The sequence below is a fragment of the Haemorhous mexicanus genome, chromosome 10 (genome assembly GCF_027477595.1).
Source record: "Haemorhous mexicanus isolate bHaeMex1 chromosome 10, bHaeMex1.pri, whole genome shotgun sequence".
NCBI classification, from domain to species: domain Eukaryota; kingdom Metazoa; phylum Chordata; class Aves; order Passeriformes; family Fringillidae; genus Haemorhous; species Haemorhous mexicanus.
The window spans coordinates 24,954,135-24,974,428 of record NC_082350.1 but is presented as its reverse complement, the minus strand read 5'-3'; the positions used below and the strand labels follow the sequence as shown (position 1 = coordinate 24,974,428).

Below are 20,294 nucleotides of genomic sequence, written 5' to 3'. Positions count from 1 at the left end.
ATTCCCTGATTTACTTATGATATTCCTTGATTTGAGATTCCATTCTATTTCATGATTTATTTATGATATTCCTTGATTTATTTATTATTACAATCCCTGATTTATTATTTATGATGATATTTCTTCATTTACGATGATATTCCATTCTATTCCCTGATTTATTTATGATGATATTCCTGGATTTATTTATGATATTCCATTCTATTCCCTGATTTATTTATGATGATATTCCTGGATTTATTTATGATATTCCATTCTATTCCCTGATTTATTTGTGATGATATTCCTGGATTTATTTATGATATTCCATTCTATTCCCTGATTTATTTATGATGCTATTCCATTCTAGCCCATGATTTATTTATGATATTCCCTATTTATTCTATTTATTGCCTAATAAAACCAAGGTTTCCTTCAGAACCACGGTGATTTTTTTGTCCCACCATGAATCCTTTGGAACACTTTGGACACTGCTGGCATGGGAAGGCACCTCCCTGTAATTGGTTTCAAAATCCAAGTTTCCTTCTTGGAAACACCTGGGATAGGGAAGGTGTCCCTGCCCCTGGCAGGGGTTCGAATGGGATGGGAGATTTGGGGATTTCCATCCCAAAAAAAAACCCTTGGATGCCTTTGGTGGCACCTCCAGCTTTTCCAGAGGCTGAGGAACAACTTCCACCCTCTTCCCCTTCCCAGGAATCAACAACTTCCCAACACTTCATCCAACTGAAACAAAAAGCAAAATTCAGATGGAAATAAAGGAAATTTTTCCTGTTTAATCCTTGTTTTTCAAAAGTATGTTTTCCTTTCCCAAACATACACAGAGGAAGATGATCCCAAGCATCCCACAGCCTTAAAAACAAGACAATCCTGGATCTGGTCACTCCTCTCTTCTGCAAATTCCATTTTTCCCACATTTTTTTCCAATCCTGCAGCACAGGGATTTCAGCTCCTCACATTTTAAGCACCTAAATTCTATCCAAGTTCGAATAAATCAAGTCTAAAAAAAAACTAAAAAAGAAGTATAAAAAGTTTCTCATACAAAAAAAAAAAAAAAAGAATTATACAACGTAAAAAACAGAGACAAGCTATACAGAAAAGAGGGGAGAAGAAATTCCATGGGGAAATTCCGAGCTGCCTGGAGTTCACAGTGGTGTTCCCATCCTTGGGAATCTCAGGAAGCAGAACCACAGCTTAACGAGGACTGGATGCACAGGATCTGAACAGTAATTCCATAGATACAGTGATTAGGCCAAGGAATTTGGTACAAGTTTTGGACTCTTCTTCCCTGATCCATGAGAAATCCAATGCACCTCACGATTCTGGCAGTTCAGTGGGTTTGGGAGGGGATGAAAGGTTCCAGGGGAATTCTTCTCCCTGTTTTTCCCTGACGGAAATAAAAAATCTTTTCCAGGTGATGAAAAAGATCAAGTGGCTTCTTCCAGTGTTTGTGCCCTCCTGGAGGGGCTTTCCCTGGGGGTGAAGCCCAGAATTCTGGGATCCACCTCTCCTGAAAGCCTTGGAAGTGGCTCCTTCCCACACCAAACTCCATTCACGTTTCTCTGGAGGATCCTGCCTGAACTTCCCACCAGGAACATTCCTGAGCCCCAGCAGGATCCCAGGGGAGCAGAATGGTTGGATGGGGAAGCTCCCACCTCCTCCTCCTCCTCCTCCTCGTCCTCCTTCCAGCTGGCTCAGCTCTGAGCCAGGAAACCTGAGGGAAAGGAAAAACACACCTGGATTGTGGGATCTCTGAAGCTCCTGCAAGATTTAACCTGGGAGAAACTGGATTTAAAAGTTTAAGTTGAAAAATAAATGTATTAAATGCCCTGCCCTGAGGCAGCACAAGGCTGTGGCACAGAGTCTGTGAGGGAGAGCTCTCCTGCATCCCCAGGCTCTTTCCAGAGAGAATTTACCATGGAATTAGGCTGGAAAAGGCCTCCAGGATCCTCCAGTCCAACCATTCCCCAGCACTGCCCAGGCCACCACAGCTCCACGTCCCCAGGTGCCACCTCCACACCTGTGACAGATCCCTCCAGGGAGGTGCCTGTGCCACAGCCCTTTCCATGAAGGATTGTTCCCAATATCCAGTCTGAACCTCCCCTGGCACAACCTGAGGCCATTCCCTTTTGTTCCAAGTGAAGGAATTGAGAAAGAACAAAGTTTTGCCTTTGCAAAAAAAAAAAAAAAAAAATCAATTTTTGAAGACAATTCCCCTTGGCAGGCTGAGTTCATAAAATTATGGAATGGTCTGGGTTGGAAAGGACCTTAAAGGTCATTGAATTCCAACCCCTGCCATGGGCAGGGATAACTCCCAGCTCCTGGGATAACTTGGATTTGCAGAAGGTGAACTGAACAAAAGAACTCCACGGAAAGGAGGGGGAGCTCCCTTGGGAAATCCATCCCCACATGGGATGGAACCAAGTCCTCCATCAGGGAAGGTGTTAATTAACCATTAATTAACCATTCCTGAAGTAAAGACCCAAACAGCTCCTCTCAGGACTTCCAGGAAATCCCAAGAACTGCTTTGGACACCCAGTCATGCTGGGAGAGCTCTCCACACTCAGGGCAAAAATATTCCTTTTGTATCAGTCCCTGAAGGATAAAAACACCACAAAAAATAAAGTCACTGCTGGGGAAGTGGAAAGGAGACAAGTTTGACCTCCAGAACAAACGGTGCAGTGGTGATTTGGTACATTCCCTGATGGAATTCCCAACCCCAGCTGAGTCAGGATGGGTTCACATTCCCTGGGAGCTGATACCTTGCAGTGCCTGCAGGATCTCATAGGTGGCCTTTTCCCCAGGTACATTCCCTGATGGAATTCCCAACCCCAGCTGAGTCAGGATGGGCTCAGTCCCCAGGAGCTGATACCTTGCAGTGCCTGCAGGATCTCGTAGGTGGCCTTTTCCCCCAGGCTCCTCTGCAGAGCCTCTGCAGTGCCCTGGCCCTGCTCCCTCTCTCTCCACTTCCTCAGCACCAGCAGTTTCTGCATGGTCACGTCGTCCTCCATGGCCCGGATGTCATCGATGTCCTTCATCTCCATCTGGAGACACTCGATGGCCATCTCCCTCCAGTGCCGGTCCAGCAGCTTGGCAATCACCAGCAGCTGTTGGTCTGTCAAGCTTTTTGCTCCCACTCCATCTGAAAAACATTGGATTTTCCCAAAAATCTGCCAGACCCTGCCCTGGCCATTCCCTCTGCTCCTGTCCCTGTTCCTGGGATAAGATCCCAAATTCCCCCGGCTGTCCCCTCCTGTCAGGAGCTGTGCAGAGCCACAAGGTCCCCCCTGATCCCCCTTTTCTCCAGGCTCAGCCCCTTCCCAGCTCCCTCAGGATTCTCCAGCCCCTTTCCCAGCCCCATTCCCTTCCCTGGACACGCTCCAGCCCCTCCAGGTCCTTGTGAGGAACCCAGAAGTGCCCCAGGGCAGGGGGAGCCCCAGCAGTGCCAGCTCAGGGGACAGTCACAGCCCCAGGACCTCCTTGGCCACCCCTGGCTCATGTCCAGCCACTGCCACCATCACCCCCAGCCCCTCTTCCAGCAGACACCTTTCCAGCTGCTCCTCCCCAGGCCTGGACCATCCCACAGGGAAAAACCTTTGAAAACCCAGCTCAGTTCCAATCCCAGGACACCAAACCCCAACCAGGTCCCTTCCCACCTGCAGTGCCACCAGTTTTTTGCTTTTTGCTGTGGAGCCCCTCTTCCTCCAGGATGCTGAGGGCTGGCTTCCTCCTCTTCACACCTGGGGAGGGAGCAGAGGTGTCACTGCTGTCCCCTGTGCCCAGAGCAGGAGGGGAATGGGGCTGCACCCTGCAGAGTCAGCACTCACTGCCTGTGCTCCTCTTCTGCTCGTTCCTGTTCTGGTCGTAGTGGATCCAGTCCCCTGGCAAGGGCAGAGCAGGGAAATGTCAGGGAGGATTCCCAGTGCTGGGCCCCAGCTCCAACAATTCCCAGGCACAAAGCTGGAACCCACAAAGGGGGGATTCCAACCCCTCGGGTTTGACAGGAGGAGATTTTTCCCCTTTTATTCCATGTGCTGCAGCAGGCCCAAACAGGCAAGAGAGATTGCACATTATAATGCAATAATATGCAATTGTTTATTATATGATGCAATTCTGTGGATAATATATGGAGTAATATACAGGAGGGTTGGAACTGAATGGTCTTTAAGTTCCAAATGAAACCATTCCATGAGGAGAGGGATGGAGCAGCCCTGCTGGGAGGGCTGGGATTGTTCACCCTGGACAGGAGAAGCTTTGGGGTGACCTCTCTGGGGCTTTCCACTGCCTGAAGGAGCTGCAGGAAAGATGGAGAGAGACAACTGACCAGGGATGGAGGGACAGGACACAGGGGATGGCTCCCACTGCCAGAGGGCAGGGATGGATGGGAGACTGGGAACTGGGAATTCCCTGGGAGGGTGGGCAGGCCCTGGCACAGGGTGCCCAGAGCAGCTGTGGCCAAGTGCCCAAGGCCAGGCTGGACAGGGCTGGGAGCAGCCTGGGACAGTGGAAGGTGTCCCTGGAGTGGCACTGGGTGGGCCCTGAGGTCCTCCCAGCCCTGACCAGTCCCCACTGCCAAGGACTCACTCTCCCTCAGCTTGGCTTTCCAGACAGTCTCATCCGAGTCCTGCTCCACCAGGGACAGGGTGAAGTCATCAGGCTTCTCCAAATACACCTCAAAGTAACTCTTCAGCTTCAGCAGTGAGCCATCAACAAACTCAATCTCCTGCACAACAGAAACAGAAAATAAACATAAATATCTATCTAAAATAAACAAAGAGAAAGCAACTGGCTGTTGGGAGAGATCTGAACCCAACTCCAATTTCCCCAGAGTTTTGCTGTTGACTTCAGCATCAGGATTTCATCCCAAAATTTCAGGGCTCCAAGAAGCACACGGTTCCTCGTTGTGGCACATTTCCAGGGAAGCTGCAGTGCAGGAGGTGAGGGTTGGGCAAGGGACTCACCTCAGGAGTTATTTCAGCCTCTGGCTCACAGATCAGTCTGTACTTCTTTCCTTCCTGCAGCAATTTTTGGCATACAGGGGGCTTTTCAATTTGAACAAATTTCCTTTTCGAGTGTTTTACAGCCTTTGAGATATCCTAAAATTTAAAAACACCATTTCAAGCTTAATATTTCAATGTCACTCATTTCAGTAAAGGAATGAACATCTAAAACTCATTTCAGTAAAGGAATTAACATCTAACACCTGTGCTCAGGTGGCTCCTTGGGCTGGTCTCTGGCCCCAGCTTTCCAGAACAGCTCCACAACTTCCTGATCTGCTCCACAAACTTCCCAGAAAGCTGTGGAATAACCACCACACTCAAAAAGCATCACTAAACCTCTCCAGCTGTTCTGCCACGGGGGTAAATGAGGTTAGAGAGTTTGCAAGCCGAGTAAAAGGAAGGGTTTTGGCCCTGTCCTCGCTGTAATAGGGTGAATTAAAGTCCTGCTCCTGCCAGAGCTCCTGAATGATCCCACAAACCCAATCTCCTGTTTGTAACCCACTGCAGGGCAAGGCAAGGAATTTTCTGAAGCTGGAATTCTATCCAGGGTTAGTCCCATGGCCTCTCCTTCCTCTGCAGACACGCTCTGCCCTGCTCAGAGGTCACTTCTGACGTGACCCTCGGCAGCAGGAGAGGAGGTGGCACGTGGATGAATCCTCTGTCAGCTGCTTTCCCAAATCCCCAGATTTTCACTGGGGACTCCAGCACTGCCCCAGGCAGCCTGTTCTAATGCTTGGCCACCCTTTTCCTGAAGGAATTTTACCTAATATCCAACCTGAACCTCCTCTGGCACAACTTGGGGCTGTTTCCTCTTGTTACCTGGGAGAGGTGACTCGGATAAAGAATGGAAATGGAAAAGCTCAGAGAGAGACAACTAACAAGGGATGCAGCGACAGGAAAAAGGGGGAATGGCTTCAAATTCAAAGACTGAAGATTTAGAGGGGATATTGGGATGGAATTGTTCCCTGGGAGGGGGGGGAGGGGCTGGGATGGGATTCCCAGAGCAGCTGTGGCTGCCCCTGGATCCCTGGCAGTGCCCAAGGCCAGGCTGAACACTGGGGCTTGGAGCAGCCTGGGACAGTGGACGGTGTCCCTGCCCATGCAGGAGTGGGATGAGATGGAATTTAAGGTCCTTCCAACCAAACCATGGAACCAGGACTCCTCACCCACCCCCCCTCCCCTCGGGCAGCTGCCAGCCCGGGCCGTACCTTGATGAAGGAGTCGTTGTTGGTGGCCAGGTAGACCCAGAAGGACAGGGAGGGGTGCTCGTCGATGGCCTTGTAGAGGATGACAGCCCCGTGGTACTGCAGGGGCTCCTGGCTGTGGATCAGGGGTCCCACGGGGGACAGGGAGCTCACCACCCACTTGACGTGCGACGCCGAGAACTCGGCCGAGGGCTCGATGGCCGCGCCACCGCCCTTGATGTGCAGCACCTTGAAAGCCACGCCAGCCCTGTGACCTGTGGGGACAGCCAGGCTCAGCTGGGGACAGCCTGGGCTCAGCTGGGACAGCCTGGGCTCAGCTGGGGACAGCCTGGGCTCAGCTGGGACAGCCAGGCTCAGCTGGGGACAGCCAGGCTCAGCTGGGGACAGCCTGGGCTCAGCACCCCCAGGATGTCCCCACGTGTCCCTGTGACAAGCCATGCCTGGGCTGTGTGCTCTGTCCCCACCTGTCAGAGCTGGGACAGTTCTCTCTGTTCCTGGGGCAGTTTTCTTTCTCTCTCCCACAGCCAACCCTCCCTCCAGGAGATCTCTGCTGTCCATGGGCCATTAATTATTAATTATCCTCTGTCCATGGCCAGTGAGTGTCCCTGCAGGGCTGATCAAATCCCACCATCCCATGGGGAGATGCTCTGCCCAGGGGAGGAGCCAAGCATTCCTCCCTGGATCCAATCTGCCCTGGGAACAGCCCAGCAGCCTTTGCCCACTGCATTCCCAGAGGAGCAGCTTTCTCCTGCCCTGCATTCCCAGAGGGAGAGCAGGCCCATCTCCAGCAGCCCTGGAGCTGCAGAGGAAAACTCCCCCCTTGTGCAGGATCCCTGCTCCAGCAGAACCACAGCTGGCACTGCAGGAGGGCTGAGCCCCCCTGGGATGGGACTGTGCCACCACCCTGAGCCCCCCTGGGATGGGACTGTGCCACCACCCTGAGCCCCCCTGGGATGGGACTGTGCCACCACCCTGGGATGGGACTGTGCCACCACCCTGGCACACAGGGGGCAGGGACTGCTCTGGCTCTGTCAGGGTTTGTTTTCTGTACTACTGTTGCTGGATTAAGTTTATTTTTTTTACTTAGAGATGGGTGTTTTAAAAACTTCTATTTTTAGTTTTATGTGAAGGGTGAGATAATATAGATGTTATAATTTACACTATTATGATTAGAAGTTAATTATTTTTAATTATATTATAAATGTTTTTGCTGTATTAGCTTTTGTTACACTAGGCTGTAAATGTTTTAAAGCCAATAGTTTAAAATGACATTTCATGGCTTTCACTACAATGTCTCTTTCACAGTTCCATTTCTCTAAAGCACTAACTCTTATTTGCAAGGCCACCTTTTGAAACTTGTTTGCAGTTCCATTTCTCTCTCAGCGATGTCTATTATTTTTTATTCTTCTCCTGATAAAGAACTGTTATTCCTACTCCCACATCTTTGCCTGAGAGCCCCTAAATTTCAAAATTATAATAATCTGGAGGGAGTGGAGCTATAACAATTATATATAATAATTATAATAATGATTATTATATATATATAATTACATATAATAAATATAATGTCAAAAATTATCTATAATGTATAATATATATATAATGTAATATATATTATATATATTTAATATATAATCTGTGACCGTGATATTTCATGAAAAATCCCTTCACCAGGATTTCTTCTCCTGGGAAGCTTCATCTTCTCCCTGTTTGGCTGCTCTGGAGTGTGATTTGGAGAACTGTTTACCCACCCTGGGAATTGTTAGTAATTAATGAGTTTTTAATTAATGGCCAACCCCAGCCAGCTATGCTGGACTCTCTGAGTGGGTTTTATTTTCCTCCTCATTCTTGTTCTCGCCTTCTGATGTATCTTCTCTATTCTTTTTAGTACAGTTTTAGAATATAATGTAATGTAATGTGATGCAATTATAATATAATGTAATGTAATTATAATATAATGCAATGTAATTATAATGTAATATAATGTAAATATGATGTAATATAATGTAATATAAATATGATATAATGTAATATATGTAATGTAATGTAATATAATTATGATATAATATAATGCAATGTAATGCAATGTAATATAAATATGATATAATGCAATGTAATGTAATGTAATGCAATGCAATGCAATGCAATGTAATGTAATATAATATAATGTAATGTGGTGATGTAATAATATAATATAATATAATATAATATAATATAATATAATATAATATAATATAATATAATATAATATAATATAATATAATATAATATAATATAATATAATATAATATAATATAATATAATATAATATAATATAATATAATATAATATAATATAATATAATATAATATAATATAATATAATATAATATGATATAATATGGTGATGTAATGTGGTGATGTAATATAATATAACACAATAATGCATCAGCCATCTAAGACCTTAGAGTCAATTCTCATCCCTCCCCTGCTCCTGGGACCCAGAGCACCACATCAATACCACACCGTGGTAACAATTCCCACCGCAATTCCTGCCCTCCCCGCCGAGCCGTGCCCCGCGCAGCCCCGCCGCACTCACCGCCGAGGCAGAGGCAGTGCGGGAACTGGATGGAGCGCAGCGCGCCGGGCGCCGAGCAGCGCACGTCGAACAGCGGCCCGCCCACGATCCACGGCTTCTCCACCAGCGGGGCGTACTTGCTCCAGGACAGCAGCGAGTAGGTGACCCTGGCCCTGCCCGTCACCTCGAAGATCAGCCCCGTGCTGCTGCACTGGTAGGAGCCCTCCGCGTCCAGCTGCACCCTGCAGGAGACGGCCACAGCTCCGGGAATGGCCCCGGGCACAGCTCCCTCTCGGCCACAGCTCCGGGAGATGCCCCGGGCACAGCTCCCGCCCGGCCACAGCTCCGGGAGCTGCCCCGGGCACAGCTCCCGCCCGGCCACAGCTCCGGGAGCTGCCCCGGGCACAGCTCCCGCCCGGCCACAGCTCCGGGAGCGGCCCCGGGCACAGCTCCCGCTCGGCCACAGCTCCGGGAGCTGCCCCGGGCACAGCTCCCGCTCGGCCACAGCTCCGGGAGATGCCCCGGGCACAGCTCCCGCTCGGCCACAGCTCCAGGAACGGCCCCGGGCACAGCTCCCGCTCGGCCACAGCTCCAGGAGCTGCCCCGGGCACAGCTCCCGCTCGGCCACAGCTCCGGGAGATGCCCCGGGCACCCCCTCCCGCTCGGCCAGAGCTCCAGGAGATGCCCCGGGCACAGCTCCCGCTCGGCCACAGCTCCGGGAATGGCCCCGGGCACAGTTCCCGCCCGGCCACAGCTCCAGGAGATGCCCCGGGCACAGCTCCCGCTCGGCCACAGCTCCGGGAATGGCCCCGGGCACAGCTCCCGCCCGGCCACAGCTCCAGGAGATGCCCCGGGCACAGCTCCCGCTCGGCCACAGCTCCGGGAGATGCCCCGGGCACAGCTCCCACTCGGCCACAGCTCCGGGAGCTGCCCCGGGCACCCCCTCCCGCTCGGCCACAGCTCTGGGAGCTGCCCCGGGCACAGCTCCCGCTCGGCCACAGCTCCGGGAGCTGCCCCGGGCACTTCCTCCCGCTTTGTCTCAGCCCGCAGCTGCTCCGGGGCTGTTAAAAACGGCTGAGGGCTCACCCAGCCCTTGCGAAAGGAAAGGAGAGTTTTGCATAAAACCTGCTGTGCCGGGAGCTGCTCTCGGTGCAGGGCTCGGTGGCATGTCCAGCGTTTCCCGTGGGTAACACCCACACCCAGCAGTGTGTCCTGCAGGGACATCCCCCAGGGGCCTCCCCAGGGCACACCGAGGGGACAGTGCTGCACCCCAGGGGGAACGCAGGGCTGAAGTCAGGGAGAAGCAGGGCAGGATGCCTCCTGTGCAGCCAGGCTGAAATAAGCACATAAAAATGGGCTGCTGCTCATTACTGCAGCAGGATGAGGCAGCATCCTGAAAACCCTCCAGGAGTTGTCTTGGACCAGGATCTGGAGGCAGCACAGGCTCTAAACTGTGATTTGTAAGGATTTGGGTGCACCCCCAGTAGGAATCCAAATCATTTGTGCAGCAAATGAGCTGCTTGCCCACCCAAAGACTGAAGCACCTTGATGAGAACAATCAAACTCAAACCCATTACATTAAAAAAATTCATACATGAATTGTCCTCCAGCATGTCTCCTGGGGGTCACTTGCTCCTTCTGGTCCTGGAAAGAGATTAAAAAAAAAAAATTATCTTTAAAAAGGTGAGGAGAGAGGAGAATTACAGTTTGCAAATGATCCCATGCAAAGTAAGTGGGTGTTTCTTTCCCCACAAACCTACATTCTCATTCCTGCAGTGCTCACAGGGCGGCAAGCAGCTCTCTCCTAGCGGGAAAAGAGGAAGATGAGCTCATGAAAAGCCAAGTAATTAAACAGCCAGGAATAAAGAAAAAGCCCTCAGGAGAACTGTTCCTACCTGACTCATTGCAGTAAGGTGGGGATTCCTTCTCCTCGTGTTCTTCATCTAGGGAAAAGGAGTTTGGAGTAAATATCTCCACGTCCAGGGGGTCTCTGCTCCCACATTGACCCAGGACAACCCCACAATTCCATTTGCTTAAATCCACCTTAGGAGAACATTCCCGAGAGTCCCTGCAGGCTTTGCACAGCCTGAGGGTGAAGCTGAACATCAGGATACAAATTTGCCAAAAGCTCCGAAACTGCCCAAACTCCTGGGAATTTTCACAGGGGTTAAAAAAAGATTTATCCTGGGATGAGCCTTGTGGTGCCAAGGACAAAGTTCAGCCCCCAGCATGGAAACTGGGAACAGCTTTCCCAAGGAGCAACCACCACCACATTGTCTGCAGGGTGTTTGTCCCCAAAGTGATCTGAAAGTGCCTGGATTGTCCTGGCTGAGCCCAACAGGATGGAATTCCAGCAGAGCTCAGACCTCAGGCCAAAGGCGGTGTCCTGAGGGCTGATTTGGGAGCAGGGCAGTGGCAGAGCTGCCAGGATCAGCTGCTTCCCCATCCCAGCTCCCTCCCAGGACAGAGGGATGCTGGAGGCTGTCCCAGGCTATCCTGGAACCCCAGTCCCCCCCGGGATCATCATGGGCTGGGAGAGGCAGGGAGGCAGCAGCCAGCCCTGGCCGTGTGCCCCAGCCCTGCTGTCCCAGCCCCCAGCTCAGCAGGGCTGGAACAGCCCCAGGAACACTCCCTGCTCTGGGAGCTCCTCCTTTCCACCCCTCACTTCCTAGGGATGCTCTCCAGCAGCTCCTTGTCCAAAGAGATGGAGCTGCTGGCTGGAATCCTTCCTGCCATCCAGCTGCCTTCCTCCTGCTGAGCAGGGGAAAACAGGCACAACAAACCCCACTCCGCCAGCCTTCCTCCATCCCTCTCCTCTGCATCTGCCCAGAGATCCGCTGGGATTGGTAAAGATCAGTGTTACATAAAACCAGCACAAGTCTGGCAGCAAATCCCATGGAAGCACAAACCCACTGACAACAAACACTTCCTCTCATTATTTTCCTGTCCATCCTGTTTGGCCAGTTCTGTGGCCAACTTTTGAGGAAATTTACGGCCTCTTGGTGTTTGGAAAACTGCTGTGGTGTAAAAATATCCGTGGGTATTGTGTCTGGGGTGCTGTGTCTGCCTGGTGAAAGCAGCACAAGCTGCTGCCCTTTGATCAGTGATAGGAAACCACTGGATCCCAAAATTTTATTGGGAAAGCAACCAGAGCTAGCATTCCCTAAGAACTGTGAGGTTATACCCAGGAGAAGCAGCTGCTTTAAATTGAACATCAGTTTTTAAAAAGCAAACAGAAAAATAAATCATAACGCTCTGCAAACCTGACTCCTCTTCCACGCTGCTGCCCTTTGATCATTGACAGAAAATCATTGGCTCCCAAAAAATTTATTGGGAGAGCAATCAGAGCTAGCATTCCCTAATAACTGTGGGGTTATACCCAGGAGAAGCAGCTGGTTTAAACTGAACATCAGTTTTTAAAAAAACGGATTGCAGGTAAATAAATCACAATGCCCTGCTCACCTGACTCCTCTTCTGAGCTGCTGCTGGAGCTGTCCTCAGAACTGGCTTCTCCTTAAAAACAGGCACAGGTGGAATGTGAGTCCAGGATCCATCCAGAGGTGTGGATAAGATAGATAATGGAACAGAAAAAAAAGAACTACTGAGGCAGAGACAAACATCAGAGCATCAAACCCCAGAGCAGGGGAGACTTTGGGGTCGCCCAGGCCCTGGAGAAGGGTGCTCAGAATACTGAATTCTTCCGTTTTACACAACCTGGGATCAGTTTGGAGCTCCACCCACAGCACATCCCAGTCAAATTATGGTTTTCCAAGGCAGGTGGGAGCAGCCTTGGTGGGAGCTGTGTGTCCCACCAGTCGGGACTCGTGTGGAGGCACCAACCAGTTAATGACTCCTACAAACGTCATCTGAAGAGAAACCAGCCCTGGGAAGGCAGGGATGTGTTCTGGGATGTGGCTGGGGGGAATGTGGGATGCAGGAGCAGGCACACCACCCCAGGGGTGAGGAAATGCCTGAGCCATGGTGGGCTCACCCTCCGGGTGCTCCTCAGCTGATCCCGATCCCGATCCCGATCCCTCCATGCCGTTGGGTGTCACCTCTGCAAGGGAAAGGCAGGGAGTGAGAGCTGGGGAGGGATTTAACTCTTCTCTTGCCAATTCTGCACTCAGAGAAAGGGAACAAATAACAAAAGAACAGGCATTTCAAAACCCAGCATAAACACCAAAGGAATCCACAAACAAAGGGTTTACACCAAGGTTTGAGAGCCAGTTATAGAATTCCCATTCCCATTAAGGATGGGCACTTCCCAAAATCCCTGTACTTTCCAACTGTTTTTTAAAGCCAGTTCCAGAATTCCCATTCCAAAGGATGGTTATTTCCCAAAATCAGTGTACCTTTTCAATTGTTTTTTAAAGCCAGTTTTAAAATTCCCATTCCCATACCCAAGGATGGGCATTTCCCCAAATCCCTGTACTTTCCAACTGGTCTTTAAAGCCAGTTTCAGAATTCCCATTCCCATTCCCAAAGCCCCTGTACCTTTTTCATCGGAGGAGAGGGACTCTGCCCCGCTGGAAGACAAAAAGCAGGCACACATGAGAGCTCTGCCAGCCCTTTCCCACACTCCCACAGGGGCAGCATTCCCAGCTCCCTCCCCTGGCACCGCTCCCAGCCCTGGGAATCCGGGAGCTGCCGTGGGATGGGGGCTGGGGGTTCAACATTCACCTCCTGCAGCATCAGCCCTGCCCTGGCTCCCTGCTGCCCCTCTGGGGACACCTGGACACAATTCCCACTGGCACCAGCTCCTGCTTCCAGCCCCTTCTGCCAAGCACCAGGACCCTGCTGGATTTGGGAGCAATCCAACCAATCCCCGGGCAGGCAGGAGACCCAGATAAACTCTGCTCTCCAGCAGAGCCAGCTGTGGCAAACCCACAGCAGCCTCCAGCCTCCATCCACCCTGCAAAGGGGAAACCTGCTCTGTGTATCACCCACGGATTAAAATCCTGCTTGGAACCTTCTCCAGGAGCTCCACGACACCTGCCAGGCAGAGCCAGCCAGGAAAGCTGCCCTGAGGAAGGGAATGGCCCTGGGTGCAGCCACCATAAAGCAGCAGGTGACATCCAGCTCAGGGCACCGTGGTGGCACCAGGAAATGTCCCAGAGCCTCCACCCTGGCCAGGGGCAGCTGCAGGAGCAGGCAGGGAAGAAGCATCCAGCCCTTTTCCTTTGGAGCTCTGAAGTCACAGTGCAATCCCAGGGATGCTGGGGGTGGTGGAGCTGAGATGGGGGAGCTGCTCACCTCTGGGGGCTGATTTTGGCCTCCCTGGGAGCTCCTGGAGCGCCCCTGGAATGAGTGGGCATCGCCAAGGGGGCCACACTCAGCCACAGAATTGAAAAAGAAACAAATGGGAATGGCAGAGGCAGGAAAATCAATGAGGGAGGATTCCTGAGGAGCTCGGGGAAGCCATGCCAGCTGGGGGGTCCTGGCAAAGCACGGCAAAGGGGCTGCAAAACTTTCTGGGTCAAGGGCAGGAAGAAGTGGGAAAGCCTTTCCCCCCAGAAGAAATTACACAACAGTTTGCTCTTCCAAACTGTATCTTGAAAAAAAAAAAGAGTAAATGTATTTATCTGGAGGGTTCGGAGGGAGCCTGGATGCTGTCCAGGGCCGGCAGCCGAGCCAGGCAGTGTTTGTGCAACCCTTCAACCCTTCCACCAAGTGCTGGCTTGCTAAACTCGGGATCGCTTCTCTCCAACCCCTCCAGCTGCATTTCCCTCCTCCCGCGCTGGCAAACGCCGCAGAAACGGGGAGGGGAGGAGGGAGCAAACACAAAACAAGAGCGCAGCCGAGCAGGCGGCCCGGGCGCGCTAATAACTGTAACCATTAATTGGGAACCCGCACGGCGGCTCCCCGGCGCGATAAAGGCACGGGCAGATAAACACGAGCCGCGCTCGGGCTCAGGGCAGCACCGGAGCACCGGGGGAGGCGGAGGGAGCCGGGGGGAGCCCGGGGGGAGCCGGGGGGAGCCCGGGGCGGAGCGGGAGCCGCGCTTTGTCTGCGGCGGCGGCGGATGCGCGGCGCGGCCGGGGCTGGGAGCAGCCCCCGCTGCAGGTGCACGGCCGGGCTGGGGCACCCGCAGCCACCGGGAGGGGCTGGGCACGGCAGGGACCCGCCGGTGCCCGGGAACGGGGGGCCGGGAGGGGATGGAGGATGCGGGGATGCAGGTGGGGTGGGGGATGGGAGGATGCGGGGGGCGGAGCTGGGGGACAGCGGGACGGGCTGGGGGACATCGGGACGGGCAGGGGGACAGCGGGAGAGTGCAGGGGGACAGCGGGAGGGTGCAGGGGGCCAGCGGGAGGCGACAAGAGCGGGCAGGGTGGCGGGGACGGCGCGCAGCCGCGGGGAGGCGCGGGGGGCGGGCGGGGGGCGCGGGGGGCGCGGCGAGCCCGGCTCGGCCCGGCTCGGCCCGGCCCCGCTCACCTGTCGGGCTCCGGAGCCGGGCCGGACATCGCAGCGGCACCGAGCGGGAACGGCCGCGTCCTGCGCGCGTGGGGGGCGGGGCCAGCGGGACACGCCCCGGACACGCCCCTGACACGCCCCTGACACGCCCCGGCTCGTCCCCCTCGTTGTCGCTGCTCCGTGTCCGTCGCACCCCCCCGGGTGTCGGTGCAGACACGGCCGGTGTAATTCATAAATAAACGTAATTTTCATATTCTGGGCGCATTCCGTGTTAGTTATTAAGATATTTGTGTTATTACACATATTGTGCTGAAATCCCAGAGTGGTTTGGGTGGGAAGGGACCTCAAAGCTCGTCTCGTGTCACCCCCCCTGCCACGGGCAGGGACAATTTCCATGGATCGGGTTGCTCCAAGCAAGCCATGTCCAACCTGGCCGTGGACACGTCAGGATCTGCCGGCTGCTGGCAGAGCTGCTTGGGGGGGGAGGGAAAGAAAAAGTTAAAATAAAAGAAAGAAAAAAAAAACCAGCCCAAACCTGCAGCGCATTCAGACTTCTTTGTAACAAAAAAAAAAAAAAAAAAAAAAAAAAAAAAAAGAATAAAAAGGAATAAAAAGGGAATAAAAGCCTCTTAACCAGAAGCGTTTTGAAGCTCCTGGAGCCCCTCAGCAATGCAATAAATCCCGGAGCCCCAGAGGTGTTGGGCGCCCACCTGCCCCTCCCCGCAGTCCCTGGGAGAGGGGAATTCCGGAGGTGCAGACAAGGAAAGCCCCTCACAGCCCTCACCCCACCCCAGGCTGGAAACAGCCAGAGTCACCTGGGCTGGTGCCCCTTGGAAAGGGCGGCTCGGGTGGGTGGTTTAGGGTATTTCCCTCATTCCAAGAGCTGATCCAGCCCCAATCCATAGCTCAGCATCACCCCCTCCCCCTGTGCCCCCCCAGCGCAGCTCTGGGTGCAGGGGGCTCTGGGGGACCCTTTTGTGTGCCTGCCCAGGGCCCGGAGCAGAACGGAAAATAATCTCTGTAAACAAACGTGAGTGCTTGAGCAAACACAGAACGGTCAGAACGCCGCTCCCCGCGCCTTCCAAGCGCTCAGCTCCCAGCTCCTGGAAATATTCCGGATCCGGAGCCCCCTCAGTTCTGCCCCTCGCCCCAAATCCCACCCTCTGGACTCCAGGACACCAAACAGTTGTGGGAAATCCGTCTCCACTGGAAGCTCCGTGTGCAGAGCTCACGGGAACGAGCTGGGCTGCAAAGGGGGGGTGGAAAACTGAGGGAAACCCGACAAAAGAAACCAACTTCGGATGGGAGACCCTGGAAAAGTGACCGGAGGGGTCGGTTTGGGGAGAGGTGGGAGTGCCAGGGGAGGAAATCCCCTGTAAACAACTCTCAAATCCAGCCTGGAACAAACTGAAGGAAGTGGGAAAAGTTCATGGCACAGCGACAGTTGGGAGCAAACAATCACCCAGGACGGAGAATGAAAAAGGAAAGGAAAGGAAAGGAAAGCCAGGGGAGAGGGAGGAGGGGAAGGTGGGGTTACCCTGGGGGGTTTGTTTCCCCAGCTCCATCCCTGGGATGCTGCTGGGAGCTTCCCAAGCGTGGCCGAGCCATCCTTTTCCAGCTTTTCCAGGCGGCCCCAGGCCGAGGGTGATGCCATAAACATCCCGTGAGCTGTCACAGCCCGGGGCAGCCCCAGCCCGGGGTCTGCTCAGCCCAAACCTCTCCAACTCCCAGTTTTCCTCGGAGAAACCCCAATTCCCAGTTTTCCTCGGAGAAACCCCATTTCCCAGTTTTCCTCTGACAAACCCCAGTTCCCAGTTTTCCTCTGACAAACCCCAATTCCCAGTTTTCCTCGGAGAAACCCCAATTCCCAGTTTTCCTCTGACAAACCCCACTTGCCAGTTTTCCTCTGACAAACCCCAATTCCCAGTTTTCCTCTGACAAACCCCAATTCCCAGTTTTCCTCGGAGAAACCCCAATTCCCAGTTTTCCTCCGGGGGTCTGATCCATCCCAGTTTCCATGAACAACCCTTCCCGGTTTGCCCGGAGTCCCGTGCTGCTGAGGGAGGCTGCGATGTCTCCGACCATAAATCAGTTTTTTTTCCAAGGACAGGGAGGGATTTGAGCTTTGCTGGCCCTTCCCCAGCCTGTGTGTGCAGAAGGAAGCTGGTGCAGGCTGCAGCTCCGGGGAATTCCTGCTGCTCCCGGCCGAGCATCCCTGCAGGGGCTGGGATGCACAGCCTGAGGTGCCAGGCGGGGTTTTTAGGTTTGTCACCTAAACGCCGGGCTCTGGGGCACCCAGGGCAGTGTCAGCCTCCCGCAGCCCCTCTGGGTCTGCAGCTCCATCCCCTGAGCCCCACATTCATCAAAAACGGGGAGAAATCCCAGAATCCAGAGCCTGAAGCAGGACTGTGGAGGGTAGCAGGAGTACCTAAGGTGAGAAGAGACATCCTTCCTTCTTCCCTGGCAGATTGGATCTGGGTTTTCCAGAGGTTTTTCAGCACAGGATTTCATGACACTTCTTCTTCTCCCTTTTCTTTTCCTTCTTTTTCTCTTCCTTCCTTTTCTTCTTCCTTCTTTCTTCCTCTTCTTCCTCTTTCTTTGAATCTTCTTTTCCTCCTCTTCTTCTTTTCCTCCTTCTCCTTCTTTTCCTCCTTCTCCTTCTTTTCCTCCTCCTTCTCCTTCTTCTGTTAATCTTCACTTTCTTCTACTATTATTACTATTACTATTATTTTTATTATTACTATTACTATTATTATTACTATTACTATTATTATTACTATTACTATTATTGTTATTATTACTATTACTATTACTGTTATTATTGCTACTTTTAGGGGCTATCCGTTCACTTTTGGGTACTATTTGAGCAATTAATGCATTTACCAGAGCAGTAAACAGAAAATAAGAAAGAGGTACCAAAAAATTGCTGCAAATTCCTGGATTCCCCTGTTTTTCTGGTCCCATCTCTTTCTCTCTTTTCACTAGGATGGATCGTTCAGCTCTTCCAGGGATTCCCATTTTTAAAGGAATTTCAATGTGAATGCAGTGAAAGAGCAGCTATTGCCTGCGTGCTGCAGGAAGCCCCGAGGGCTCCGTGCTGCAATTCCCTGCGGAATTCCCGTGCCAGGCTGGCAGTGAGGGCTGGCATTGTCTGCCCAGCTGTGCACTGGGACCCTCTTGTCAGGAAATGGAGATTTCACCGCAGGGTTCACACAGAGCCCTTTGTACCCAGCTCGAGGATGGAATTAATGCTCCTGTTTGCCTGGGAGAGAATCGAGAAACTGTTAATGCCAGCATCAGAAAATCAGTATTGGTATCAGTCATTAATACAGCACCAGAAAATTAATGTTTGTATCAGTCATTAATACAGCATCAGAAAATTAATATTGGTATCAGTCATTAATACAGCATCAGAAAATTAATGTTTGTATCAGTCATTAATACAGCACCAGAAAATTAATATTTGTATCAGTCATTAATACAGCATCAGAAAATTAATGTTTGTATCAGTCATTATTACAGCATCAGAAAATTAATATTGGTATCAGTCATTAATACAGCATCAGAAAATTAATATTGGTATCAGTCATTAATACAGCACCAGAAAATTAATGTTTGTATCAGTCATTAATACAGCATCAGAAAATTAATGTTTGTATCAGTCATTAATCCAGCACCAGAAAATCACTCTCTGGTTTTTAAGCGCGTCCAGCCCAAGCATTCCCAGCTCTGCCCAGGCCACACTGACCATGTCCCCAAGTGCCACCTCCCCAGGGCCCCTCCAGGGATGGGGTTCCACCCTGCCAGGGCTGACACCCCTTCCAGGCAGGAATTTTCCCAGTATCCAACCTAAACTCTCTCTGGCCCAGCCTGAGGCTGCTCCCTCTCCTCCTGTCCCTGTTCCTGGGATAAGATCCCAAATCCCCCCGGCTGTCCCCTCCTGGCAGGAGCTGTGCAGAGCCACAAGGTCCCCCCTGATCCCCCTTTTCTCCAGGCTCAGCCCCTTCCCAGCTCCCTCGGGATTCTCCAGCCCCTTCCCAGCCCCATTCCCTTCCCTGGACACGCTCCAGCCCCTCCAGGTCCTTGTGAGGAGCCCAGAGGTGCCCCAGGGCTGGGGGAGCCCCAGCAGTGCCAGCTCAGGGGACAGTCACAGCCCCAGCCTGTGGCATTAGGGGTGATCTGTTGGAATATTTCCATTAGACACTCCCATTAAATAATTCTAAAATCATCGAATGTGTGTATCTAACACAAATATTTTAATGGATATAGAGATAGCCTTACAACAATATATATGATAAATAAAATAAAGAAAACTTGAATAAACAAACTAAATAAATTGACAAACAAACAATAAAGAAATAAACAACATACAATAACATGTAATAAATAAAATAATAGCAAAACAAATAAAGAACTAAAAGAAATAAACAACATGTAATAGCATATAATAAATAAAATAAATAAATAAATAAAATAACATAATGATGGAACAAATAAAGAACTAAAAATAAATAAATAGAAATAAAAATAAATAAACAGAAATAAATAAAATAACACACAATAACAATCTATATAATGAACACTGCTGCTGCTGGGACAGCCGGGATGCTGCAGGGTTTGGGATAACGGGGTCCAACTGCGGGATTTTTTCTCCCGGGTGCTCCGGGATGCCAAACCCTGCCCCGGCCGCTCTCTCCCAGTCTCACCAGTTCGCGGGGATTCCCTCCCCAGTATCCACAGGGATCTGTCCCGGAGCCGCCTGCAGATGGCAACAGCTCCCCGGGATGGATGGGGATGGCCCCGGATCCCTCCCGAATCGTGGATCGCGTTAGAAACAAAAGCAACAAGAATAAATTGACTTAATAATGTAAATATTAATTTTATTGGAAATATCATTTAAATAAACCAATCACATTAGCAATAATAAATGTATTATTAATGATAAGCAAGAATGATGAGAAACAATGATATCAAAAATTATCATTCCAAGAATCCAACATCTCCTTTGGGCTGAAAGAGCCCAAATTGTGTCCCTGCAGCTCCTGCAGGCACAGCCTGGCTCTGGGGATGGTGCCAGGGAGTTTTGCTGGATATTCACTGATTTTACCCCATTCTGCTCCAGGCT

The 20,294-nt window shown here is 51.5% G+C and overlaps 1 protein-coding gene across 2 annotated transcripts; it reads right to left on the bottom strand.

Moving 5' to 3' along the window:
• Positions 1-753: 753 nt before the first annotated feature.
• On the bottom strand, positions 754-15,277 carry CARD8 (caspase recruitment domain family member 8). 2 transcript variants are annotated; one of them, XM_059855853.1, is made up of 15 exons: positions 15,191-15,277; positions 13,253-13,284; positions 12,750-12,815; positions 12,221-12,271; positions 10,654-10,701; positions 10,519-10,562; positions 10,353-10,402; positions 8,780-9,000; positions 6,206-6,456; positions 4,959-5,093; positions 4,582-4,720; positions 3,825-3,878; positions 3,654-3,737; positions 2,870-3,139; positions 754-1,711 (listed from the first exon to the last, which is right to left on the bottom strand). In XM_059855853.1, exons 1-15 carry the CDS (start codon positions 15,217-15,219, stop codon positions 1,692-1,694), a joined length of 1,494 nt encoding a protein of 497 aa, XP_059711836.1. In that variant the 5' UTR covers positions 15,220-15,277; the 3' UTR covers positions 754-1,691. The 2 variants fall into 2 exon arrangements, with proteins under 2 accessions (XP_059711836.1, XP_059711834.1); XM_059855851.1 differs by lacking the exon at positions 15,191-15,277 and adding an exon at positions 14,012-14,653.
• Positions 15,278-20,294: the final 5,017 nt, after the last annotated feature.